Source organism: Catharus ustulatus, chromosome 36 (assembly GCF_009819885.2).
Source record: "Catharus ustulatus isolate bCatUst1 chromosome 36, bCatUst1.pri.v2, whole genome shotgun sequence".
Classification (NCBI taxonomy): domain Eukaryota; kingdom Metazoa; phylum Chordata; class Aves; order Passeriformes; family Turdidae; genus Catharus; species Catharus ustulatus.
Genome location: NC_046256.1, coordinates 1594104 through 1622041, shown reverse-complemented (window position 1 = coordinate 1622041; position 27938 = coordinate 1594104). Strand labels below are relative to the sequence as shown.

Below are 27938 nucleotides of genomic sequence, written 5' to 3'. Positions count from 1 at the left end.
TTTTCTTTTTGGGGAAAATTCTCAGCTCAGCTCAAGTCCCATCCCAAAAAAATTTTCCTGGAATTTAAATTTTTTTTTCACAAATTTCTCATTTTTCCAAGATTTTTTCATTCAAAATTTTCAATTTTTTGGGATTTTTTTCCAAAAATTTTAAATTTTTCCAGGATTTTTCTGCTTTTCTTCCACCTGGAATTTTGAATTTCCAGAAATTTGATTTTTCCAGAATTTAATTTTTTTTTTTGGGAATTCCTCCTCTGGATTTAATTCCACAAATTCTTCATTTTTCCAATTTTTTTTTTCTTCTTGATGTTTTCCACCCAAAATTTTAAATTTCCAGGATTTTTTTTGATTTTCCAGGGAATTTTCTTTTTCCAGAAATTCAAAAAATTCCTCATTTTTTTCTTACTTTTTGTCCCTTTAATTTCCAATTTCTTGGTGATTTTTTCCAGGAATTTTTTTATTTTTCCAGGAAATTATTTCCTCCAGGAATTTTCTGATTTTCCAGAAATTTTTTTTGAGAATTCCACAAATTCCCCATTTTTCCAGCTTTTTTTCCATTTTTTTTCCTGTAATTCTCAATTTCTGGATGTTTCCTCCACAATTTTCTGTGGTTTTTTTCTGGGAACTTTTTATTTTTCCATAGAAATTTTTTCTTCCAGAATTTTTTTCCAGGAATTCCACAACTGGATCTTTTTAATTCCATAAATTCCTTGTTTTCCCAGTTTTTTTTCCACCTTTTTTCCCCTGGAATTTTTAATTTCTGGCTGTTTTTTTCGTGATTTTTTGGTGTTTTTTTCTGGGAATTTTTCCTTTTTTATAGGAATTTTTTTCCTCCAAGAATTCCACACTGACTATTTTTAATTCCATAAATTCCTCATTTTTCCACATTTTTTCCACCTTTTTTTCCTGGAATTTTCAATTTCTGGGCGTTTTTTCTGCAATTTTTTGGTGTTTTTTTCTGGGTAATTCTTGTTATTCCATGTAATTTCTTTTTCTCCAAGAATTCCATCTCTGGTTGGCTTTAATTCCATAAATTGCTCATTTTTCCAGCTTTTTTTTCACCTTTTTTCCCTGAAATTCTCAATTTCTGTGCGATTTTTTTGCGATTTTTTGGTGGTTTTTTCTGGGAATTTTAAATTTTTCCATGGAATTATTTTTTCCATCACTGGCTGCTTCAAATTCCACAAATTCCTCATTTTTTTCCACCATTTTTCCCTGGAATTCTCAATTTCTGGGGCGTTTCCTCCGCGAAATTTCCGTTTCTCCGCCAAAAATTTTCATTTTTGCGCCAAAAAATTTTTCACTTTTTCCTCCGAAATTTTTTTTCTTCCTCCAGGATTTTTCTTCTCCAGGAATTTTTTTTTCCTCCAGAAAATCCCCTCTTAAAAATCCCCCAAAATCCCTCATTTATTTCCTCCCCCCTCATTCCCCCTCCGTTTTTCACCCAAAATTTTTATTTTTTTTTTTCCGCGATTCCCGACTTTTTTTTTTTTTAATTTTTTTTTTTTTTCCTTGCAGGTTTTTTCTGCCAGGAATATTTTTGTTTTTTTATTTTTCTGGGAATTCTAGCCGGAATCTGAGTCGCTGGTGTCCGAGGAGGAGGAGGAGGAGCTGGAGCTGCTCGAGTCCGAGCTGGAGCTGGAGGCGCTGAGCCGCGACGCCGCCGCCGCCTGCGCCGACTCCGGCTTCTCGCTGGCTGTTGGCAAAAATAAAAGGAAAAAATCCAAAAATTTGGGTTTGGAGCATGGAAATACAAGAGGAAGAATCCTGAGGGAATTTGGGGTTTGGATGTCTGATTTCGACATCCAAGATTCTCAATTTCAATCTCAAAATTCCCAATTTTGATCTCAAAATTCCCAATTTCAATCCCAAAATTCCTGATTTCAATCCCAGAATTTCCAATTCCAGAATTCCCAATTTCAGTCCCAGCATTCCCAATTCCAACCCCATAATTTCCAATTCCAATCCCAGAATTCCGTATTTCAATCCCAGAATTCCCAATCCCAAAAAATTCCAGGACCTGGAATTCCCAATTTCAACATCCAGGATTCCCAATCTCAATCCCAAAATTCCCAATTCCATTCCCAGAATTCCCAATTTCAGCATCTAGAATTTCCAATTCCCATCCCAGAATTCCCAACATCCAGAAATTCCAATTCCATAATTCCCAATCTCAGAATTCCCAATTCCTGAATTCCCATTATCCAGAATTCCCAATTCCAGAATTCCCAATCCCTCAATTCCCAACATCCAGAATTTTCAACATCCAGGATTTTCAATTCCAGTCCCAGAATTCCCAACTTAATAATTCCCAATTTCAACATCCAGAATTCCCAATCCCCAAAATTCCCAACATCCAGAATTCTCAAATTCAATCCCAGAATTCCCCATCCCAAAATTTCCATTTAATAATTCCCGATTCCAACATCCCAAAATTCCCAATCCCAAAATTCCCAACATTTAGAATTCCCAATTCCAGAATTCCCAATCCCAGAATTCCCAATTCCAGTCCCTGCGCCGACTCCGGCTTCTCGCTGGCTGTTGGGAAAAATAAAAGGAAAAAAATCCAAAAATTTGGGAAAATTTGGGATTTTGGGAATGGGGATGAGTTTTGGGAGGAACCCAGAATTTTCAATTCCAGTCCCATAAATCCCAACCCTAGAATTCCAATTTTAAAATTCCCAATTCCAGAAGTCCCAACATCCACAAATCCCAATTCCAGAATTCCCAATATCCAGAACTCTCAACATCCAGAATTCTCAATTTCAGTCCCAAAATTCCCAAACTCAGTCCTAGAATTCCCAATTCCAGAATTCCCAATTTCATAATTCCAAATTCCAGAATTCCCAATTCCAGAATTCTCAGTCCCAGAATTCCCAGTTCCTGAATTCCCAACATCCAGAATTCTCAATTCCAGAATTCCCAATCCCAAAATTCCCAATTTAGTAATTCCCAATTCCAGTCCCAGAATTCCCAATCCCAGAATTCTCAACATCCAGAAATCCCAATTCCAGAATTCCCATATCCAGTCCCAGAATTCCCAATCTCAACATACAGAATTCCCAATCCCAAAGTTCCCAACATCCAGAAATCCCAATTCCGGAATTCCCAATATCCAGAACTCTCAACATCCAGAATTCTCAATTTCAGTCCCAAAATTCCCAAACTCAGTCCTAGAATTTCCAATTCCCGAATTCCCAATTTCATAATTCCAAATTCCAGAATTCCCAATTCCAGAATTCTCAGTCCCAGAATTCCCAGTTCCTGAATTTCCAACATCCACAATTCTCAATTCCAGAATTCCCAATCCCAAAATTCCCAATTTAATAATTCCCAATTCCAGTCCCAGAATTCCCAATCCCAGAATTCTCAACATCCAGAAATCCCAATTCCAGAACTCCCAATCTCAGTCCTAGAACTCCCAATCCCGGAACTCCCAAAACCCAAAATTCCCAATCCCAAAATGCCCAATTCCAGAATTCTCAATCCCAGAATCCCCAATTCCAGTCCCTGCGCCGACTCCGGCTTCTCGCTGGCTGTTGGGAAAAATAAAACAAAAAAAATCCAAAAATTTGGGAAAATTCAGGATTTTAGGAGTGGGGATGAGTTCTGGTGGGGAACCCAGAATTTTCAATTCCAGTCCCAGAAATCCCAACCCCAGAATTCCAATCTTAAAACTCCCAATTCCAGAAGTCCCAACATCCACAAATCCCAATTCCAGAATTCCCAATATCCAAAATTCTCAACATCCAGAATTTTCAATTTCAGTCCCAAAATTCCCAAACTCAGTCCTAGAATTTCCAATTCCAGAATTCCCAATTTCATAATTCCAAATTCCAGAATTCCCAATTCCAGAATTCTCAGTCCCAGAATTCCCAGTTCCTGAATTCCCAACATCCAGAATTCTCAATTCCAATCCCAGAATTCCCAATCCCAAAATTCCCAATCTAGTAATTCCCAATCCCAGAATTCTCAACATCCAGAAATCCCAATTCCAGAATTCCCAATCTCAGTCCTAGAACTCCCAATCCCAGAACTCCCAAAACCCAAAATTCCCAATCCCAAAATTCCCAATTCCAGAATTCTCAATCCCAAAATTCCCAATCCCAGTCCCTGCGCCGACTCCGGCTTCTCGCTGGCTGTTGGGAATAAAAACCAAAAAAAAAATCCCAAAATTTAGGTTTGGAGGATGGAAATACAAGAGGAAGAATCCTGAGGGAATCTGGGGTTTGGATGTCTGATTTCGACATCCCAAATTCCCAATTTCAATCTCAAAATTCTGAATTTCAACCCCAAAATTCCTGATTTCAATCTCAAAATTCCCAATTTCAATCCCAATATTCCCAATTTCAATCCCAGAATTTCCAATTTCAATTCCAGAATTCCCAATCTCAACATCCAGAATTTCTAATTCCAGTCCCAAAATTCCCAACATCCAGGATTCTCAATTCCAGTCCCAGAATTCCCAATCCCAGAATTCCCCATTCCAGAATTCCCCATATCCAGGATTCTCAACATCCAGAATTTTCAATTCCCCATCTCACTATTAGAATTCCCAATTCCAGATTTCTGAGTCCCAGAATTCCCAGTTCCTGAATTCCCAACACCCAAAATTTTCAACATCCAGGATTCTCAATTCCACTCCCAGAATTCCCAACCCCAGAATTTCCAACATCCAGAATTCCAAATTCCAGTCCCAGAATTCCCAATCTCAACACCCACAATTCTCAATCTCAGTCCTAAAATTCCCAATTTCAGAATTCCTAGTTTCATAATTCCCAATATCCAGAAATCCCAACATCCAGAATTCCCATTCCCAGAATTCCCAATTCCTGAATTCTCAACACCCAGAATTATCAACATCCAAAATTACCAATTCCAGTCCCACAATTCCCAATCCCAGAATTTCCAATAATTCCCAATTCCAACATCCAGAATTCCCAATCCCCAAAATTCCCAACATCCAGAATCCTCAATTTCAATCCCAGAATTCCCAATCCCAGAATTCCCAATTTAATAATTCCCAATTCCAACATCCCAAAATTCCCAATCCCAAAATTCCCAACATCCAAAATTCCCAATCCCAAAATTCCCTGCACCGACTCCGGCTTCTGACTGACTGTTGAGAATAAAGAAAAAAAACCCCAAAATTTCGGAAAATTTGGGATTTTGGGAATGGGTTTTGAAGATGGAAATGTAAAAGGAAGAATCCTGAGAGAATTTGGGGCTTGGGTGCTGCAATTTCCAATTTCAATATCCAGAATTCTTAATTTCAATCCCAAAATTCCCAATTTCAATCCCAGAATTCTCAATTCCAATCCCAAAATTTCTCATTTCAACATCCAAATGCCTAATTCCAATCCCAGAATCCCTTCCTACAACTTAGAATTCCCAATTTCAATATTAAAATTCCCAATCACAGAATTCCCCAAAATCCTAGACCCTTTTTTTGGGGTTTCTTGGTTGAGTTCAGCTGCCTGTCCCATCCCCAATTCCCAAAAACCATAAATCCCCAAATTCCCAATCCCAAAATTCTCCAAAAATTCTCCAAAATATTCCCAAAAACCCCCAAAAATTCCAAAAAAATTTCCCCCAAAAATACTCCAAAAATTCCCCAAAACCCCAGAAATTCCCCAAAAAACTCCCTAAAAAATACCCAAAAAATCCAAAAAAATCCCCAAAAATCCCCAAAAAAACAACCAGAAAAATACCCAAAAAATTCCCCCAAAATTTCCCAAAGTTCCCCAAAATTCCCAGAATTCCCAACCCTTTTTTGGGGGTTTCTTGGCCGAGTTCAGCTGCCCGCTGACGTCCTGGAGCCGTTTCTCCAATTCCCGTTTTTTCTCCAGGGCCAGCTCCTCTTTCGTCTTCCCCACCGGCTTCTTCAGGGCTGGGAAAAGAAAATAAAACAGGGAAAAAGTCAGAGAAATGCGGGAGAAAATTGGGGAAAATTTAGAAAAAAATGGGGAAAAAATTAGTAAAAATTTGGGGCAAAATTGAGAAAAAATTGGGGAAAATTTGGGAAAAAATTGGGGAAAAATCCTGCAAAAAACCTGTGAAAAATGCTCAAAAATATCTCCAAAAATCCATGCAAAAAATCCCCAAAAATGTGAAAACTCTGTGAAAAACCTACAAGAAAATCCCCAAAAAATAGAAAAAAAACCTGAAAAAATTCCCCAAAAAACTCCTAAAAAATTCTTACAAATTCATAAAAAATTTCCAAGGAATCAATGACAAACTCCCAAAAAATCTACAAAAACTCTACAAAAATCTGTGAAAACTCTGTGAAAAATCTACAAAAAAATCCCCAAAAAACAGAAAAAAAACCTGAAAAAATTCCCAAAAACATCCCTAAGAAATTCTTAAAAAATAATAAAAAAATCTCCAAAAAATCAATGACAAATTACCAAAAAATCCACAAAAATTGTAGAAAAACCTGTGAAAACTCTGTGAAAAATCAACAAAAAATTCCCAGAAAAATCTCAAAAAATCTCCAATAATTCCCTAAAAAATCCCAAAAAAATCTCCAAAAAATTCCTAAAAATAAAAAGTCTCCAAAAACTCAATGAAAAATGCCCAAAAAATCCACAAAAATTCCACAAAAACCTGTAAAACCTCTGTAAAAAACCTACAAAAAAAATCTCAAAAACAGAAAGGATCTGAAAAATACCCAAAATAATCCACAGAAATTTCTAAAAAAACCACCCAAAAAATCAATGAAAATTCCCCAAAAATCCATAAAATTTCTATAAAAATCTCTGAAAATTGTGCCAAAAATCTACAAAAAAATACCAAAAAATTCCTAAAAATTCCCCCAAAAATTCCCAAAAAATCCCCAAAAAATCTTCGAAAAATCCCCAAAAAAATCCCAAAAAATCCCCAAACCCCCAACACCCTAAATCTTATTTCCCCTTACTCTCACTGCAGGGTTTCCTGGGTTTTTTCCTCAGGCAGCTGAGCACGTAACGCTCCAGCTCTCAGCATTCCCCTGAACCAACAATCACCAAAATATCCCCAAAAAAGCCGCGAAAAATCCTTGAAAAATTAAAAAAAATCCCCAGAAATCCATGAAAAATCCGAGAAAACGTCCCAAAAACCCCTAAAAAATCCTCCAAAAAAACAATGAAAAATTCCCAAAATACCCACAAAAACTCTAGAAAAACCTGAAAAAAAATCACAAAAAATCTCAAAAAAATACCCAAAAAATCTAAAATAAATCTACAAAAGTTCCTAAAAACTCACAAAAAATCTCCAAAAAACCAATGATAAATTCCAAATCAATCCATAAAAACACTAGAAAAACCTGTGAAAAATCCCTGAACATTAACCAAAAAAATCTCAAAAAAAAAAAAAAGAAAAAACATCAAAAAATCTCAAAAAAACCTCCTAAAAATCTGCAAAAAAATCCCCCAAAAAATCAATAAAAAATTCCCAAAAAATAGACAAAAACTCTAGAAAATTCTGCAAAAAATCTCTCAAAATCTACCAAAAAAATCTCAAAAAAACCCCCCAAAAATCCGTAAAAATTTCCAAAAATCCCCCAAAAATTCCCAAAAAAATCCCTAAAAAAATCCTAAAAATCCATTAAAAATCTCCAAAAAATCAATGAAAAAATTCCCAAACACCCCACAAAAATCTATCAAAACTTAATGAAAAATCTACAAAAAAATACAAAATAATCTCTAAAGACTCCCAAAAAACTCCCAAAAAATCTCTAAAAAACGCCAATAAATTCCTAAAAATTCACAAAAAAACCCTAAAAATTCCCCAAAAAAATCCCAAAAAATCCCCAAACCCCCCCAGATCCAAAATCCAAATTTCCCCTTACTCTCACTGTAGGGTTTCCTGGGTTTTTTCCTCAGGCAGCTGAGCACGTAGCGCTCCAGCTCGCGCAGCGTGGACGCTTTGAGCGTCTCGAAGTCGATCTCGATCTCCTCGGGGTTGGAGTCCCGCAGCGAGGGCTCGCGGCTCTGGATGATGTGAACGACCCTGCCCAGTTTCTCCCCGGGTAATTTGTTGATGTCCAGGCTCAGTTGGCGTTTCTCGTCGTACGACATCGGTTTGGATTCTTCCTCCTCCTCCGAGTCCAGCAGCGAGGCCGCGGGGGTGGGTAAGGGGGGTTTGGAGGATTTCTTGGGGTTTCTGGGGGGGAAATAAAATTTAGGATTTTTTTGTTTTTAATTTTTCCACAATGTTTTGGTTAAAAATCCACCCAAAATCCCAAAAATTCTCTAAAAAATTGCAAAAACATCCCCCGAAAATTCTCAAAAAAATTCCCAAAAAATCCCTCAAAAATAAAAAAAAACCCCAAAAATCCTAACAATTCTCAAAAAAATTCTAAGAAAATCCCCCAAAAAATAACAGTAAAAATCCCCCAGAATTGCTAAAACTCTCAAAAAAACTGCCTAAAAAATTCTAAAAAAAATCTCCCCGAAAATCCCCCCAAAATAATCGCAAAAAATCCCCCAAAAATCCCAAAAAAATCCCCAAAAAATCCCCACAAAAATCCCAAAAATTCTCAAAAAATTCCTAAAAAAACTCCCCCTAAAATTCTCAACAAAATTCTCTAAAAAAACCCCCCCAAAATCCAAAAAAATCCCCCCAAAAAATCCTAAAAAATACCCAAAAAAACCAAAAAAATTCTTTAAAAAATTATTAAAAACTCACCAAAAAAATCCCCAAAAAACATAAAAAAATTAATAAAAACTCACCAAAAAATCCTAAAACAAATCGCCCCCAAAATCCTAAAAAAAATCACAAAAAATCCCCCCAAAATCTCAAATATCTCAAAAATTCTTTAAAAAATCATTAGAAATTCATCAAAAAATCCCCCAAAACCCTCAAAAAACCTAAAAACATTGCAAAAAATACGAAAAAAATAAAAAAATTCCTCAAAAAATCTGAAAAAATCTCTCAAAAATACTCCAAAATTCCCTAAAAATACCCCAAAAAAAGCCAAAAATCCTTTAAAAAATCACTAAAAATCCATCAAAAAATCCCAAAAAATCCCCAAAATTCTCCAAAAAGTATCAAAAAAATCCCAAAAAATCTCCAAAAAATCCTAAAAAAATCCCCAAAAATGCCGTAAAAATTTCTAAAAAACCCTAAAAAATTCTCCAAAAAACCCTAAAAAAATCCCCCCAAAATCCCTAGAAAAATCCTTAAAAAAATCCCAAAAATTAGCTAAACAATCCCCCAAAAATTCCTAAAAACTCTCCAAAAAACCCCCAGAAATTCTCAAAAAAGCCCCAAAAAATCCAAAAAAATTCTCAAAAAAATCATAAAAATTCACCAAAAAATGTTCAAAAATCTCCTAAAAATCCCCAAAACTCCCAAAAACTCATCAAAAAATCCTAAAAAAATCCCAAAAAATCCTAAAAAAATCCTAAAAAAACCCCCAAAACATTCTCAAAAAATCCCAAAAAATCCCTAAATATACACCAAAAAGTCCTAAAAAAATTCCCAAAAAATCCTAAAAAATCCCAAAAAAATCCTAAAAAAACCCCCAAAACCCCCAAATCCCATTCCCAGCTCCCCAGGTTCTCACTTGGATCCCGCTCTGGCGGCGTTTTTTCCGGGCCCTGTGCAGCATCCCCATTCAAAAATCCTAAAATCCCCAAAAAACCCCCAAAATTCTTAAAAAAAAAATCCAAAAAAATAAAAAAAACCCCACCACAAAAATCCTAAAAAAATCAAAAAAATTCTAAAAAAAAATCCAAAAAAATCTCCAAAAATTTTCAAAAAAACCCTAAAAAATCCCAAAAAAATCCTAAAAAATCCCAAAAATTCTGCAAAAAAAACCTAAAAATTCACCAAAAAATCCCCCGAAAAATCACAAAAACTCTCAAAAAACTCCTAAAAAAATCCCAAAAATTCTCAAAAAAATCCTAAAAAATCCCCAAAAATCCCCAAAAAATCCCCCAAAATTCTCAAAAAAATCCTAAAAAATATCCCAAAAATTCTCAAAAAAACCCTGAAAAAATCCCCAAAAAATCCTGAAAAAAAAAATCCTAAAAATTCACAAAAAAACCTCCAAAAACTCTCAAAAAAATCCCCGAAAAATCCCCAAGAAATCCCAAAAATCCTCAAAAAATCTCTCAAAAATTCCTAAAAAAATCCAAAAAAATCCCCCCAAAACCCCAAAAAATCCCCCAAAATTCTCCAAAAAAACCGCTAAAAATTCACCAAAAAATCCTAAAAAAAATCCCAAAAATTCTCAAAAACCCCTAAAAAAATCCCCAAAAAAACCCCCCCAAAATGCTGAAAATTCCTAAAAAAATAATTCAAAATTCACCAAAAAACATCCCCAACAATTCTCAAAAACAATCCAAAAAAATACCCAAAAAATCCTCAAAAAATCATTAAAAATACCCAAAAAATTCTAAAAATCCTCAAAAAAATCCCCAAAAAATGCTGCAAAATTCTCAAAAAAATCCAAAAAATCCCAAAAAATTCTCAAAAAAAATCCAAAAAAACCCTCAAAAAATCCCCCCAAAACCCAAAAACAATCCTGAAAAAATCCCTAAAATTCTCAGAAAAAACACCCAAAAACTCTCCAAAAAATCCTAAAAAAATCCCAAAAAACCCTAAAAATCTCAAAAAAATCCTAAAAAATCCCAAAAAAACCCTAAAACAAAATCCTTAAAAAATCCTAAAAAAAATCCCAAAAATTCTCCAAAAAATCCCCCGAAAAATCCCAAAAACTCTCAAAAAATTCCTCAAAAAATCCCAAAAATTCTCAAAAAAATCCCCAAAAATCCCAAAAAATCCCCAAAAAACCTCAAAAAAAATCCTAATAATACTAAAAAAAATTCCCAAAAATCCCAAATCCCCAAATCCCATTCCCAGCCCCCCATTTTCTCACTTGGATCCCGCTCCCGCCGCGTTCTTGCGGGCCCTGCGCAGCTGCGCCTGCCTCTGCCGCGTCTCCTCGTCCGTCCCCGCTCTCCCTTTGTGCTTCTCCGATTTTTTCTTCTTCCTCTTGTCCCGTTTGCGTTTGGGTTTGGACACGGGGCCCTGCGAGAGGGCGGCCAGCTGCTCGTGCACGGCCCGCAGCTGCCGGGGGAGGGAGGCAGTGAGCACCAAAATCCAGCCCAAAATAAATTGATTTAAAGGTAACAAAACTTTCCCCAATTTTCCTGAATTTTTTCTGATTTTTTTCCCCGTTTTTTTCTGATTTTTCCTGATTTTTTTGTGATTTTTCGGTGATTTTTCAGTAATTTTTTAGTGATTTTTTTCCCAGTTTAAAAATTTTTTTTTCCTATTTTTTTCTGACTTTTCCCCATTTTTATTGGTTTTTTTCCACCTTTTTATTGATTTTTTTCCCAAAATTTTCAGCTTTTTTTGCTGATTTTTAATGATTTTTTTTCATTTTTTCCACATTTTAAAATTCATTTTCCTCCCCTAATTTCTTCCCATTTTTCCCCTATTTTTTCCTATTTCTGACTCTTTCCCTGATTTTTTTCCCTCATTTTTTGTGAATTTTTTCCCAATTTTTACCTGAATTTTCTTTGGGTTTTTCCCCTCATTTTCCCTGATTGTTTTCCTATTTTTCTCCTACTTTCCCTGATTTTTCCTCATTTTTTCCTGTTTTTTTTCCCAGTTTCTTGCCCATTTTTTTCTGAGTTCTTCCCAATTCTTCCTCACTTTTCCCAACTTTTTTCAGATTTTTTTTCCTATTTTTGCTCATTTTTTCACTGATTTTTTTTTGTAATTTGCATACAATTTTTAATTTTTTCCCCCCAAACTTTTTCCATTTTTTCCCTGATTTTTTTCCTTGTTCCTTTATGATTTTTTTCCCCATTTTTTTCAGAATTTTTTTTCTTCCTCTTGTTCCCTTTGCACTTGGGTTTTGACACGGGGCAGCTGCCAGGGAGGGGAGCAGTGAGCTCCAAAAATTCAAAATCCAGCCCAAAAAAAATCGATTTAAAGGTAACAAAAATTTCCCCAATTTTTTCTGAATTTTTTCTGATTTTTTTCCCCGTTTTTTTCTGATTTTTCCTGATTTTTTAGTAATTTTTTTGTGATTTTCCAGTGATTTTTTGATAATTTTTTCACTTTTTAAAAAAATTTTTTTTCCCCATTTTTTTCTGATTTTTCTTGATTTTTTGGTGATTTTTTAGTAATTTTTTTGTGTTTTTCTAGTGACTTTTTGCTAATTTCTTCACTTTTTTAAAAAATTTTTTTCCCATTTTTTCCCCCATTTTTTTCTGATTTTTCCTGATTTTTTTGTGATTTTTTAGTAATTTTTTTATGATTTTCCACTGATTTTTTGGTAATTTCTTCACTTTTTTTTTCTTGCATTTTTCTCTGATTTTCCCCCATTTCTTTCTAATTTTTCCTCCTTTTTTCTAATTTTTTAGTAATTTTTAACCAATTTTAAAAGATTTTTTTCCCTGAATTTTTTCTGATTTTTTCCCCATTTTTTTCTGATTTTTTGGTGATTTTTTAGTAATTTTTTTGTGATTTTCCAGTGATTTTTTGGTAATTTTTTCACTTTTTAAAAAATTTTTTTCCCATTTTTCCCCCATTTTTTCTGATTTTTCCTCTTTTTTTCTGATTTTTTAGTAATTTTTAACCAATTTTTAAAGAATTTTTTCCCCTATATTCTTTCTGATTTTCTTCTAAATTTTCCCATTTGTTCCTCTAAATTTTACTCATTTTTCTTAATTTTTTTCCCTGACTTTTCCCCATTTTTTCCTGGTTTCTTTCCCCCTTTTTATTGATTTTTTCTCATTTTTTTCTCATTTTTTCTAATTTTTTTCCCAATTTTCCCCTGAATTTCAGTCACTTTTTCCCATTACTTTCCCACTTTCTGTAAATTTTCTCCCCCTTTTTTTCTGATTTTTCCTGATTTTTTTGTAATTTTTTAGTAATTTTTCACTAAATTTTTTGTGAATTTTTTCACATTTTTAAAGATTTTTTTCCTTTCTTTTTTCTGATTTTTCCCCATTTTTTTCTGATTTTTTTCCCCAGTTTTTTCTGATTTTTCCTGATTTTTTTGTGATTTTTTAGTGATTTTTCGGTGATTTTTAGTGATTTTTTCCCAGTTTTAAATTTTTTTTTTCGTATTTTTTTCTGATTTTTCCTGATTTTTTTGTGATTTTTTAGTAATTTTTCGGTGATTTTTTTGTAATTTTTTCACCTTTTAAAAGTTTTTTTTCCTATTTTTTTCTGATTTTTTCCTAAATTTTTCCCTTATTTTTTTTCCTGAATTTTACTGGTTTTTCCTAATTCTCCTTTTCTCAGTTTTTCTTTACTTTTCCTCTATTTTTACCCATGTTCAATGTTTTTTTTCCCCTTTTTATTGATTTTTTCAATTTTTAAAATTATCTTTTCCACAATTTTTTCCCTTAATTTTACTCATTTTCCTCCCTAACTTCTTCCCATTTTTCCCCTATTTCTGACTCTTTTCCTGATTTTTTTCCCTCATTTTTTCTGAATTTTTTCCCAATTTTTACCTGAATTTTCCTTGGGTTTTTCCCCTCATTTTCCCTGATTGTTTTCCTATTTTTCTCCTACTTTCCCTGATTTTTCCTCATTTTTTCCTGATTTTTTTTCCCAGTTTCTTGCCCATTTCTTCTGAGTTCTTCCCAATTCTTCCTCATTTTTCCCAACTTTTTTCAGACTTTTTTTTTCTATTTTTGCTCATTTTTTCACTGATTTTTTTGTAATTTACATCCAATTTTTAATTTTTTCCCCCCAAACTTTTTCCATTTCTTCCCTGATTTTTTCCTTGTTCCTTTATGATTTTTTTCCCCATTTTTTTCAGAATTTTTTTTCTTCCTCTTGTCCCCTTTGCACTTGGGTTTTGACACGGGGCAGCTGCCAGGGAGGGGGGCAGTGAGTACCAAAAATCCAAAATCCAGCCCAAAAAAAATTGATTTAAAGGTAACAAAAATTTCCCCAATTTTTCTGAATTTTTTCTGATTTTTTCCCCATTTTTTTCTGATTTTTCCTGATTTTTTTGTGGTTTTTTAGTAATTTTTCGGTGACTTTTCAGTAATTTTTCAGTAATTTTTTTCCCAATTAAAAAAATTTTTTTCTTATTTTTTGCTAATTTTTCGTCTAAATTTTCCCATTTGTTCCTCTAAATCTCACTGATTTTTCTTCATTTTTTTCCTGACTTTCCCCCCATTTTTTCTGGTTTCTTTTCCCCCTTTTTATTGATTTTTTTCTCATTTTTTCTAATTTTTTCCCTTTCTTTTCTGATTTTTGTAAGTTTTTTCCCAATTTTCCCCCAAATTTCAGTCATTTTTTCCCCTGAATTTCAGTGATTTTTTTCCCCAAAATTTCCCCCTTTTTTTCTGATTTTTTCCTAATATTTCTTGATTTTTTCCTAATTTTTCCTGATTTTTTTCCTATTTTTAAAATAATTTTTTCCAGTTTTTTTCTCATTTTTTCCTGATTATTTTCCTATTTTTACCCCTCTTTCTCAGACTCCTTCCCCCAATTTTTCCTCATTTTCTTGCCAATTTTTCCCCACTTTTAGAATTTTCTTCCCGATTTTTTTTCTGGTTTTTTCTGATTTTTTTCACATTTCTTTCCCTGATTTTTCCCCCAATTATTTCCCTTTTCTTCCTGATTTTTCCCCCATTTTTTCTTCTTCCTCTTGTCCCCTTTGCACTTGGGTTTTGACTCAGGGCAGCTGTCAGGGAGGGGGGCAGTGAGCTCCAAAAATCCAAAATCCAGCCCAAAAAAATTCGATTTAAAGGTAACAAAAATTTCCCCAATTTTTCTGAATTTTTTCTGATTTTTTTCCCCCTTTTTTTGTGATTTTTCCTGACTTTTTTGTGATTTTTCCTGATTTTTTTGTGATTTTTTTTCCCATGTTTTCACAGTTTAAAAAAAATTTTTTTCCTATTTCTTTCTGATTTTTTTTTCCTTTTTTTCCCATTTCCCTCCCCATTTTTCTTGATTTTTTACCCAATATTTTTCCTTGATTTTTCCATTATTTTCCCCCAATTTCTTCCCTTTTTTCCTGATTTTTCTCCATTTCCCCCCGATTTTCCCCCGTTTTTTCTGATTTTTTGCCATTTCCTTCCAACTTTTTCCTTGATCTTTTCTTCTTTCTTTCCAGATTTTTGTCCTCCCATTTTTCTCCAAATTTTTTCCATTTTTTTCCCTTTTTCCTCCATTTTGCCCCCCAATTTTCTCCATTTTTTTCCCCTTCTCCTCCCAATTTTTTCCATTTTCCCCCTTTTCCCCTTCATTTTTTTCCCCTATTTTTTCCTCCCATTTTCCCCCAAATTTTCTCCAATTTTTCCCTTTTTCCCCCCCAATTTCCCTCCCATTTTCTCCAATTTTTTTCCTTTTTTTTCCACTTTCTTCCTTCAATTTTTTCAATTTTTTTTTCCTCCATTCTCCCCCAATTTTCTCAAATATTTTCCCTTTTCTCCCCAATTTTTCCCCAATTTTCTCCCAGTTTTTTTCCAATTTTTCCCCTTTTTTCCTCCAATTTTTCCCCAATTTTCCCCCTATTTTTCCTCCCATTTTCTCTATTTTTTCCAATTTTTCCTCTTTTTTCCTTCAATTTTTTTTCCACTTTTTTCCTTCTATTTTTTTCCATTTTTTCCTTTTTTCCTCCAATTTTTCCCCATTTTTTTCCTTTTTTCCTCCATTTCCCCCCCAATTTTCCCCAATTTCCCCCCTAATTTTCTCCAATTTTTTCCTCCATTTTTTTTCCTTTTTTCCTCCAATTTTTTCCAATTTCCCTCCAATTTTTTCCTTTTTTCCTCCATTTCCCCCCCAATTTTTTTCCAATTTTTCCCCTTTTTCCCTTCATTTTTTTCCTTTTTTCCTGCATTTCCCCCCAATTTTCTCCAATTTTTTTTCCATTTTTCCTCCACTTCCCACCCAAGTTTTTCCCATTTTTTTTCTCCAATTTTCCCCAATTTTCTCCAATTTTTCCCTTTTCCCCCCCCAATTTCCCTCCCATTTTCTCCAATTTTTTTCCTTTTTTTTTCACTTTCTTCCTTCAAATTTTTAAATTTTCTTTTTTCCTCCATTCCCCAATTTTCTCAAATTTTTTCCCTTTTCTCCCCAATTTTTCCCCAATTTTCTCCCAGTTTTTTTCCAATTTTTTTCCTTTTTTCCTCCAATTTTTCCCCAATTTCCCCCCTATTTTCCCTCCCATTTTCTCCATTTTTCCCACTTTTTTCCATTTTTTCCCTTCCCATCTTTTTCACAATTTCCCCCCTAATTCGCTCCAATTTTTTCCCCTTCCCCCCCAATTTTCTCCAATTTTGTTTCCAATTTTTTCCCTTTCTTCCTCCAATTTTTTTCCAATTTTCTCCCCTATTTTCCCTCCCATTTTCCCCATTATTTCCTCGAACTTTCTTCCAGTTTTTCTCTTTTCCCCCCCAATTTTTTCCCAATTTCCCCAATTTTCTCAAAATTTTTCCCTTTCCCCCACTCAATTTTCTCCGATTTTTTCTCCATTTTTTTTCCTTTTTTCCTCCAATTTTTCCCCAATTTCCCCCCTATTTTCCCTCCCATTTTCTCCATTATTTCCTCCAATTTTTCCCCCATTTTTCCCATTTTTTTCCCCAAATTTTCCCCAATTTTCCCCCCACCTGCTCCTGCAGCTCCGCCAACCGATTCGCTCGCTCCTCCTCGGAATCCGAGCTCTCCTCGCTCTCCGAGGACGTTTCCGTCGAGCTCTCCTCGTCTTCATCTTCATCCTCATCCTCATCCTCCTCATCCTCATCGCTGGAAGATTCCTCAGACGAGGATTTGGCCAAAGGCAACGGCGCCGACGCCGAGGCCGCGCCGGAATCCTGCGGCTCGTCCGGCATTTTGGCGTAACTGAACTCGAACACGTCCTTTAGAAAAGAAATTTTTTTTTGGGAATTGGGATGGGAAATTTTTTTGGGGGGGATTGAGGATGGGTTGGAGGGGGAATTGGAAGTGTTCCAAAAAAATTCCAAATTTTTAATGTCAAGAAATTCCAAAATTTTGGCCATTTCCGGTCACCCAATCTTGATAAAATCCCAAATTTCCAATCCCAAATCCCCAAAAAATCCCAAAATTTCATCATTTCCTTCTCATCCCACATAAAAAATCCACTCCCAGTGCTCCCACTATAGAATTTAAAAATCCCAAATTTCCAATTCCTTAAAAATCCCAAAATTTGGTGATTTGGTCGAAGGCGACGGCGCCGACGGCTCGTCCGGCATTTTGGCGTAACTGAACTCGAACACGTCCTTTGGAAAGGGAATTTTTTTTTGGGAATTGGGATGGGAAATTTTTTTGGGGGGGATTGAGGATGGGTTGGAGGTGGAATTGGAAGTGTTCAAAAAAATCCTGGATTTCCAGTGCCAAAAATTCCCCAAATTTTGGTGATTTCCGGTTACGTAATCTTGATAAAATCCCAAAATTCCAAATTTCCAATCCCAAATTTTAAAAAAAAGCCAAAATTCCATCATTTCCTTCTCATCCCACCATGAAAAATCAACTGTCAGTGCTCCCAGTATGGAATTTAAAAATCCCAAATTTCCAATTCCTTAAAAATCCAAAAAATTTGGTGATTTGGTCGAAGGCGACGGCGCCGACGGCTCGTCGGGCATTTTGGCGTAACTGAACTCGAACACGTCCTTAGGAAAAAAAAATTTTTTTGGGGATTGGAATGGGAAATTTTTTTTGGGGGGGATTGAAGATGGGTTGGAGTGTTCCAAAAAATCCCAGACTTCCAGTGCCAAAAAATCCCCAAATTTCGTCGATTTTTGGTTGTCCAATTTTGATAAAATCCCAAATTTCCAATCCCAAATTCCAAAAAAAATAAGTCCCAAAATTCCATGTTTTCCTTCTCATCCCACACCAAAAATCCACTCCCAGTGCTCCCAGTATAGAATTTAAAAATCCCAAATTTCCAACTCCTTAAAAATCGCAAGATTTGGTGATTTGGCCGAAGGCAACGGCGCCGACGGCTCGTCTGGCATTTTGGCGTAACTGAACTCGAACACATCGTTTGGAAAGGAAATTTTTTTTTGGGGAATTGGGATGGGAAATTTTTTTGGGAGGGATTGAGGATGGGTTGCAGTGTTCCAAAAAAATCCTGGATTTCCAGTGTCAAAAATTCCCAAAATTTTGGCGATTTCCGGTTGCGTAATCTTGATAAAATCCCAAAATCCCAAATTTCCAATCCCAAATTCCAAAAAAAAAATCCCAAAATTTCATCATTTCCTTCTCATCCCACTTAAAAAATCCACTCCCAGCGCTCCCAGTATGGAATTTAAAAATCCCAAATTTCCAATTCCTTAAAAATCCCAAAACTTGGTGATTTGGCCGACGGCAATGGCGCCGACGGCTCGTCCGGCATTTTGGCGTAACTGAACTCGAACACGTCCTTAGGAAAAAAAAATTTTTTTGGGGAATTGGGATGGGAAATTTTTTTGGGGAGGATTGAGGATAGGTTGGAGATGAAATTGGTAGTGTTCCAAAAAATCCCAAATTTCCAGTACCAAAAATTCCCAAAATTTTGGCAATTTCCGGTTGCACAATCTTGATAAAATCCCAAAATTCCAAATTTCCAATCCCAAATTCCAAAAAAAAATTCCCAAAATTCCACCATTTCCTTCTCATCCCACACCAAAAATCCACTCCCAGTGCTCCCACAACGGAATTGAAAAATCCCAAATTTCCAATTCCTTAAAAATCCCAAAATTTGGTGATTTGGTCGAAGGCGACGGCGCCGACGGCTCGTCCGGCATTTTGGCGTAACTGAACTCAAACACGTCCTTTGGAAAGGGAGATTTTTTTTTGGGGAATTGGGATGGGAAATTTTTTTGGGGGAGGAATGAGGATGGGTTGGAGTGTTCCAAAAAATCCCAGATTTACAGTGGTAAAAAATCCCCAAATTTTGTCGATTTTTGGTCGTCCAATCTTGATAAAATCCCAAATTTCCAATCTCAAATTAAAAAAAAAATCCCAAAATTTCATCCTTTCCTTCTCATCTCACGCCAAAAATCCGCTCCCAACCCATTCCTGGCAAAACCCAAATTTTGAGTGGAATTTTCTGGGATTTTTTTTTTTAATTTTTTGGGGGGAATTTTGGGAATTCCCACCTGGAGTTTCCTGGCCATGGCCACCACGTCGTGATCCGGGGGGTTGTACTTGTAGCAGTTGGAGAACATCAACCGAACGTCGGCGGCGAATTCCTGCGCGTCGCGGTAATCCCGGTTTTCCATCTTCCTCTGCCGGGAAAAACAGCCGGGAAAAGGGTCAGAGGGTCATGGAAGTGTCAGTGGGGTCAATGGAAGGGTCAACCAAGCCATGGAAGGGTGAATGGGGTCATGGAAGAGTCAATGGCATCATGGAACTGTCAATGGGGTCAATAGAAGGGTCATGGGGTCAGTGGAAGGGTCAATCAAGTCATGCAAGCGTCAACCAAGTCATGGAAGGGTCAATGAAATCTTGGAGGGTCAACGGGGTCATATAAGGGTCAATGGAATCATGGAAGGGTCAATGGAGTCATGGAAATGTCAATGACATCTTGGAAGGGTCAATAGGATCACAGAATGGTCAATAGAATCATAGAAGGATCAACGGGGTCATGGAAAGGTCAATGGAGTCATGAAAGGGTCATGGAGTTTTGGAAGGGTCAGTGGGGTCAATGGAAGGGGCAACCGAGTCATGGAAGGGTCAGTAGGGTCATGAAAGTGTCAGTGGTATCAATGGAAGAGTCAACAGCATCAAAGGAGTCTTGGAAAAGTCAACGGAGTCATGGAAGGGTCAATGGGGTCATGGAAGGGTCAACAGGGTCATAGAAGGGTCAATGGAGTCATGGAAGAGTCAATGGGGTCATGGAAGGGCCAATGCGGTATTGGAAGAATCAATGGGCTCATGGAAGTGTCAATAGGGTCAATAGAAGGGTCAACCAACTCATGGAAGGGTCAATGGGGTCATGGAAGGATCAATGGGATCAATGGAAGGGTCAATCGAGTCATGGAAGGGTCAATGGGGTCATGGAAGGGTCAACCAAGTCATGGAAGGGTCAACAGGATCAATGGAGTCATGGAATGGTCAATGGAGTCATAAAAGGGTCAAAGGGGTCATGGAAGGATCAATGGGGTCTTAGAAGGGTCAAAAAGGTCATGGAAGAGTCAACCAAGTCATGGAAGAGTCAATGGAGTCATGGAAGGGTCAATGAGGTCTTGGAAGAGTCAATGGACTCATAGAAGGGTCAATAGGATCATGGAATGGTCAACAGAATCACAGAAGGGTCAATGGGGTCATGGAAGGGTCAATGGAGTTTTGGAAGGGTCAGTGGGGTCAATGAAGAGTCAACGGCATCAACGGAGTCTTGGAAGCATCCATGGAGTATGGAAGGGTCAACAGGGTCATGGAAGACTCAATGGCATCATGGAAGGGTCAATGGGGTCAATGGAAGCATCAAAAAGGTCATGGAAGAGTCAACCAAGTCATGGAAGGGTCAATGGAGTCATGGAAGGAAGGGTCAATGGGGTGTTGGAAGAGTCAATGGGATCTTGGAAGGGTCAATGAGGTCAATGGAAGGGTCAATGGGGTCAATGGAAAGGGCAACCGAGTCATGGAAGGGTCAGTAGGGTAATGAAAGTGTCAGTGGCATCAATGGAAGAGTCAACAGCATCAAAAGAGTCTTAGAAAAATCAATGGAGTCATGGAAGGCTCAATGAGATCATGGAAGGGTCAATGGGGTCTTGGAAAAGTCATAAAGGTCATAGAAGAGTCAACCAAGTCATGGAAGGGTCAGAAAGGTCATGGAAGGACCAATGGAGTCATGGAATCATCAACTAGATCATGGAAAGGTCAACCAAGTCATAGAAGGGTCAATGAGGTCATGGAAGTGTCAATGGGGTCAATGGAAGGGTCAATGAGGTCATGAAAGGGTCAATGGGGTCATGAAAGGGTCAATGGGGTCAATGGAAGGGTCAATGAGGTCATGAAAGGGTCAATGGGGTCATGGAAGTCTCAATGGGGTCATGGAAGTCTCAATGGGATCATGGAAGGGTCAATGGAGTCATGGAAGGGTAAATCAAGTCATGGAAGGGTCAGTGAAGTCCTGGAAGGGTCAAAAAGGTCATGGAAGAGTCAATGAAGTCATGGAATGATCAAAAACTACTCAAAAAACCTTTAAACCCCCAAAATAATAAAAAAAAATCTTTAAAAAAATCCTAAGAACGCTCCTCAAAATCCTTTAAAAAATCCCTAAAAGTCTTCAAAACACCAAAAACAACCCCCAAAAACTGCTCAAAAATCTCAAAAAATCCCCTAAAAAATCCTTCAAAAATCCCCCCCAAAAATCCTGAAAAAAATCCGAAAAATCCCTAAAAAATCCCAAAAGATGCTCAAAAAAACCAAAAAGCAAACCAAAAATCCTCAAAAAACTCCAAAAATCCTCAAAAAATCCCCCCAAAAATTTGTAAAAAAATCCTCATAAAATCCCCCCAAGAACCCAAAAAACCCCTATAAAATCCTTCAAAAATCCCTAAAAAATCTTTAAAAAAAACCAAAAATCACCCAAAAAATCCTAAAAACCCCAAAAAAATCCAAAAAAATCCCTAAAACACCATTAAAAAAACCCCAAACAACCCCAAAAAAAACCCAAACCTTGATGGTGCTGAGATCCATGGGATGCTTGATGATCTCGTGATAATCGTGGAGCCCCAAGGCCGACGCGTCCACGGGTTTGTAGAACGGCCACGCGTAGGCCGCGTGTTTTTTGGACAACAACTCCTTCAAAATCCCGTTGCAATATTTCAACTGCTCCGAAAGTTTCCCTTTCTTGGACGTTTGGTGCTGTTGGGAATCCGGTAAATCCTTCCTGGGGGGTTTGATGGGGCGGCCGCTCTCGCGCCGCGCCGGGATTTTGGCGGCTTTGGCGTTGTCGGCGATGGAAGGGGAGGATTCGCCGCCGCTGGTGGCGATGATGGCCGTGGTGGTGGGCGTGGTGGTGTCGGCTTTTCGTTTTACTCCTTTTTTCTGGGGAGAGAGTTGGAGAATTTGTGAGGGGTTGGTTGGTGGGGTGTTGATAAATTGTGTTTTAGAGACCCAAAATTTCATTCCAGGAAGAAAAAGCTCGTTCCAATATCGAAAAAATCCCGTTCCAGGAACCAGAATTTCACCCCAGTGCCCCAAAATTCCACTCCAGTGTCCCAAATCCTAAATTCCCACCTGGAATTCCATCCCAAATCCCAATCCTAGCAACCCAAACTCAAATTCCCCAAACTGCAAATCCCCCAAACCCCAAAATTCCCAATCCCACCACCCCAAACCCCCAATTCCTTAAACCTCAAACCCCAAAATCCCCAAATCTCCCAAACCCAAACCCCAAATCCCCAAAATTCCCACATGCCAAACCCCAAAATCCCCAAATCCCCCAAACCCCCTAAACCCCAAACCCAGAATTCCCAATCCCACCACTCCAAATTCCTTAAACCCCAAACCTCAAAATTCCCCCAAATCCCCCAAACACCAAAATCCGCAAAATTCCCAAATGCCAAATCCCAAAATCCCCAAACCCCAACCCCAAAATTTACAAATCATCCAAATGCTCCAAACCCCAAAATTCCCAATCCCACCACCCCAAATCCCTCAAACCTCAAAATCCCCCCAAATCCCCCAAACCCCAAAATTTCCAAATGTCAAACCCCAAAATCCCCCAAACCCCCAAAATTCCCCAAACCCTAAAGTTCCCAAATCCCAAAATCCCCAAATCCCCCAAACCCCAAATCCCCCAAACCCCAATCCCATCACCCCAAACTCCAATCCCACCACCCCAAATCCCCTAAACCCCCAAACCCCAAAATTCCCAAACTCCAAAATCCCCAAGATTCCCAAACGCCGAAACTCTCAAATCTCCCAAACCCAAACCCCCAAAATCCCCAAATCCCCCAAACACCAAATCCCAATCCCACCACCCCAAACACCTGAATTCCCCAAACCCCAAACCCCAAAATCCCCAAAGCCCCCAAACCTCAAAACTCCCAAATCCCCCAAACCCAAACCCCAAATCCCAATTCCACCACCCCAAACCCCAAATTCCTCAACCCCAAATTCCCCAAATCCCCAAATGACCCAAATCCCAAAAATCTCCAAATCCCCCAAACCCCAAAATCCACAGAATTCCCAAATGCCAAACCCCAAAATCCCCAAACCCCAAAATTCCCAAATCCCCCAAACCCTAAATCTCCAATCCCACCACCCCAAACCCAAAATTCCCAAATCCCCCAAACTCAAATCCCCCAAACCCCAAATCCCCCAACCCCTCCAACGCTACAATTCACAATCCCACCACCACAAACCCCAAATTCCTTAAACCCCAAACCCCCGATCCCAAAATTCCTCAAACCCCACCCTCAAAATTTCCAAATCCCCCAAACCCCAATTCCTCAATCCCACCACCCCAAACCCCAAAATTCCCAAACCCCAAATTCCAAAAATCCCCAAATCCACCAAACCCGAAATTCCCGATCCCACCACCCCAAACCCCAAACCCAAAATCCCAAAAATCCCCAAATCCCCCAAACCCCAAACTCCCAATCCCACCACCCCAAACCCCAAAAATCCCCAAATCCCCCAAATTCCCAAACCCTACAAACCCCAAAACCCCCAGAATTTCCAAATCCCCCAAACCCCCAACCCCAGAATTCGCAAATCCCTCAAACCCCAAACTCCAAATTCTCAAATCCCCCAAACCCCAAATCCCCCAAACCCCAAAATTCACAATCCCACCACCCCAAACCCCAAATTCCTTAAACCCCAAACCCAAAATTCCCCCAAATCCCCCCAACACCAAAATGCCCAAAATTCCCAAATGCCAAATCCCAAAATCCCCAAACCCCAAACTCAAAATCCCCAATCCTACCACCCCAAATTCCTTAAACCTCAAATCCCTCCAAACCCCAAAATTCCCCAATCCCAACATCCCGAATCCCCCAAACCCCAACATTCCCAAATCCCCCAAACCTCAATCTCAACACCCCAAACCCCAAATCCCCCAAACCCAGAATTCCCAACCCCACCACCCCAAACCCCCAAATCCCCCAAACTCAAATCCCTTAAACCCCAATCCCACCCCCAAACCCCAAATTCCTTAATCCCCAAACCCCAAATCCCCCAATCTCACACCCCAAACCCTCAATTCCTTAAACCCCAAACCCCAAAACTCTCAAATCCCCCCAAACCCAAAATCTCCAATCCCAACACCCCAACTCCCAAATTCCTCAAACCCTAAATCCCCAAACTCCAAATCCCCCAAACCCAAAATCCCCAAACCCCAAAAATCCCCACAATTCCCAAATCCCGCAAACCCCAAAAATCCCAAACTCCCAACCCCAGAATTCCCAAATCCTCCAAACCCCGAAATCCCCAAATCCCCCAAAACCCAAATCCCTAAATACCCAAATCCCTAAAATTACCAAATCCCCCCACACCCCAAAATCCCCAAAACCCCCACACCCCCAAACCCAAAATCTCAAATCCTCCAAACCCCAAAATTCCCAAAATCCCCAAATCCCCCAAACCCCAAAACTCCCAAGTCCCCCAAATCCCCAACCCCAGAATTCCCAAATCCCCCAAACCCCAAAATCCCCAAATCCCAAATCCCCAATCCCACCACCCCAAACCCCAAAACCCCAAAATCCCCAAATCCCCCAAACCCCCAACCCCAGAATTCCCAAATCCCCCAAATCCCAAACCCCAAAATCCCCAAATCCCAAAATCCCCCAACCCCAAAATCCCCCAAAAACCTCAAACCCCCAACCCCCCTCACCTTGGCCACGGGCTGGGTGGGCGCGGGGGCTGCCAGGACGGTGGCACCGGGGTTACTGGGATTACTGGGATTACTGGGGTTACTGGGATTACTGGGATTGCTGGGGTTGCTGGGAACGGCCCCGGGGTGCTGCAGCGATTTCAGCAGCGGCGCCGCGATCACCGACGGGTGCGGGATGGTGACGATGGCCGCGGCGATTTCGGCGGCGGCGGCGAAAGCGGCCGAGGGTTGGGAAACCGAAGAGACGGCCGGGACTTGCTGGGCTGGGCTGCTCACACCTGCCAGCAGGGCTGGGGAATAAAATAAAAACAGGGAATGTTTATTGGGATCAGATTTGGGATTTGGGGGATCCTAAAAATTCAAGGGATTTGGATTAGGGAGAAAAAAAAACCTGGAAAATTGGATTTGGGAATATCCTAAACGACACAAAAAACCTGGATAAAATGGATTGGGAGACACAAAGAATCTGAAAAAGTGGATTAGGAAACACAAAAAACCTGGAAAAACGGATTGGGGGCATCCAGAAGGACACAAAAAATGTGGAAAAAATTATTTAGAGACACAAAAATCCTGGAAAACTAGGTTGACAACATTCTGGAAAACACAAAATTCCAGAGAAAAGGGATTTGGGGACACAAAAAAACTGGAAAGGGGGATTGGGAGACACAAAAATCCTGGAAAAGTGGATTGTAGGACACAAAAATCCTGGAAAAAGGGATTTGAGGACACAAAAAAGTTGGGAAATGGGATTGAGAGACACAAAAAACCTGGAAAACTGGATTGGGAAGATCCTAAAAGACACAAAAATCCAGAAAAAAAGGGATTTGGGGACACAAAAAAACTGAAAAAGGGGATAATGAGACACAAAAAACCTGGAAAAGTGGACTAGGAGACACAAAAATTTGGGAAAAGGGACTAAGAAACACAAAAAACCTGGGAAGGTGTATTGGGAGACACAAAAATCCTAGAAAAGTGAATTGGGAGACACAAAAATCCTAGAAAAGTGAATTGGGAGACACAAAAAACCTGGAAAAATGGATTGGGGGCATCCAGAAAGACACAAAAAATGTGGAAAAGGGATTGAGTGACACAAAAATCCTGGGAAAAAAACCTGGGAATATCCTAAATGACTCAAAAAACCTGGATAAAATGGATTGGGAGACACAAAAAACCTGGGGAAGTGGATTTGGGAGATGCAAAAAACCTGGAAAAATGGATTTGGAGCATCCTGAAGAACACAAAAAATGCGGAAAAAGGGATTTGTGGACACAAAAAACTAGGAAAAGCAGCTTGGGAGACACAAAAATCCTGGAGAAAGGAACTGGGAATATCCTGAAGAACACAAAAATCCTGGAAAAGAGGATTGTGGGACACAAAAATCCTGGAAAAAGGGATTTGAGGACACAGAAAAGTTGGGAAATGGGATTGGGAGACACAAAAAACCTGGAAAATGGATTGGAAACATCCTAAAGGACACAAAAAATCAAGAAAATAGGATTAGGAGACACAAAAAACCTGGAAAAGTGGATTGGCAGACACAAAAAACCTGGAAAATGGATTTGGAACATCCTAAAAGACACAAAAAAAACAACAAAATGGGATTGGGACGCACAAAAAACCTGGAAAAGTGGATTTGGAACATGCTAAAGGACACAAAAATCCAGAGAAAAAGGGATTTGGGGACAGAAAAACCTGGAAAATGGGATTGAGAGATACAAAAAACCTGGAAAACTGGACTAGGAGACACAAAAAATTGGAAAATGGGATTGGGAGACATAAAAAATCTGGAAAAGTGGATTGGGAAACACAAAAAACTTGGAAAATGGGATTGGGAGACAAAAAACCTGGAAAAATGAACTGGGAACATCCCAAAAGACACAAAAATTCAGAAAAATGGGATGTGAGAGACACAAAAATCCTGGAATAGTGGATTGAGAGACACAAAAAACCTGGAAAAATAAATTGGAAACATCCTAAAGGACACAAAACATCAAGAAAATGGGATTGGGAGACACAAAAAACCTGGAAAAATGAATTGGGAAGATCCTGAAGGACACAAAAAATGAGGACAAGCGATTGGGAAATACAAAAATCCTGGAAAAGTGGATTGGGAGACACAAAAAACTGGGAAAAAAGGGATTTGAGGACACAAAAAACATGGGGAAAATGGGATTGGGAGACACAAAAATCTGGAAAACTGGATTGGAAAAATCCTAAAGAACACAAAATTCCAGAGAAAAAGGAATTTGGGGACACAAAAATCTGGAAAATGGGATTGGGAGACACAAAAATCCTGGAAAAGTGGATTAGAAAGATCCTAAAGGAGACAAAAAACCTGGGGAAAAGGAATTAGGAGACACAAAAATCCTGGAAAAGTGGATTGGGAGACACAAAAAATTTGGGAAACGGGACTGAGAGACACAAAAAACCTGGAAAGGTGTATTGGGAGACACAAAAATCCTGGAAAAAGGGATTGGGAAGATCCTAAAGGACACAAAAAATGTGGAAAAAGGGATTTGGAGACACAAAAAACCTGGAAAAATGGATTGGGAACATCCTAAAGGACACAAAAATTCAGAAAAATGGGATTTGGGGACACAAAGAACCTGAAAAAGGGGATAAGGAGACACAAAAAACCTGGAAAACTGGACTGGGAGACACAAAAAAATTGGGAAATGGGATTGGGAGACAGAAAAACCCTGGAAACTGGATTGGGAGACACAAAAACTCGGAAAATGGGATTGGGAGACACAAAAAATCTGGAAAAATGGATTGGGGGCATCCAGAAAGACACAAAAAATGTGGAAAAAGGGATTTGGGAACACAAAAAACCTGGAAAAGTGGACTGGGACACACCAAAAACCTGGAAAATGGATTGAGAATATCCTGAAAGACACAAAAAAACTTCGGGAAAAGGGATTAGAAGACACAAAAAATCTGCAAAAAAGGGATTTGGGAGACACAAAAATCCTGGAAAACTGGATTGGGAAGATTCTGAAAGACACAAAAAATCTGGAGAAAAGGGATTTGGGAACATTAAAAGCCTGGAAAAATGGATTGAGAGACACAAAAAACCTGGAAAAAAGTGGATTGAGAGACACAAAAAAATTGGGAAATGGGATTGGGAGACACAAAAATCCTGCAAAAAAGGATTGAGAACATCCTAAAAGACACATAAAACCAGGGA

The 27938-nt window shown here is 38.2% G+C and overlaps 1 protein-coding gene across 3 annotated transcripts in view; it reads right to left on the bottom strand.

Annotated features, from left to right (window-relative positions):
- Positions 1 to 1529: 1529 nt before the first annotated feature.
- Positions 1530 to 27938, bottom strand: part of LOC117009864 (bromodomain-containing protein 2-like) — a 42270-nt gene continuing 15861 nt past the window's right edge. For 2 of the 3 annotated variants that reach the window (XM_033084231.2, XM_033084230.2), the window contains 8 exons: positions 24752 to 25041; positions 21589 to 21960; positions 19065 to 19193; positions 16575 to 16823; positions 10865 to 11055; positions 7829 to 8142; positions 5768 to 5890; positions 1530 to 1696 (listed from right to left, as the gene is read on the bottom strand). In XM_033084231.2, coding sequence (XP_032940122.1) covers positions 1566 to 1696; positions 5768 to 5890; positions 7829 to 8142; positions 10865 to 11055; positions 16575 to 16823; positions 19065 to 19193; positions 21589 to 21960; positions 24752 to 25041 — 1799 coding nt within the window. In that variant the 3' untranslated portion in view covers positions 1530 to 1565. Of the gene's footprint in view, positions 1697 to 3947; positions 4140 to 5767; positions 5891 to 7828; positions 8143 to 10864; positions 11056 to 16574; positions 16824 to 19064; positions 19194 to 21588; positions 21961 to 24751; positions 25042 to 27938 lie in introns of those variants that run through there. The other variant, XM_033084229.2, reaches the window with a different exon arrangement.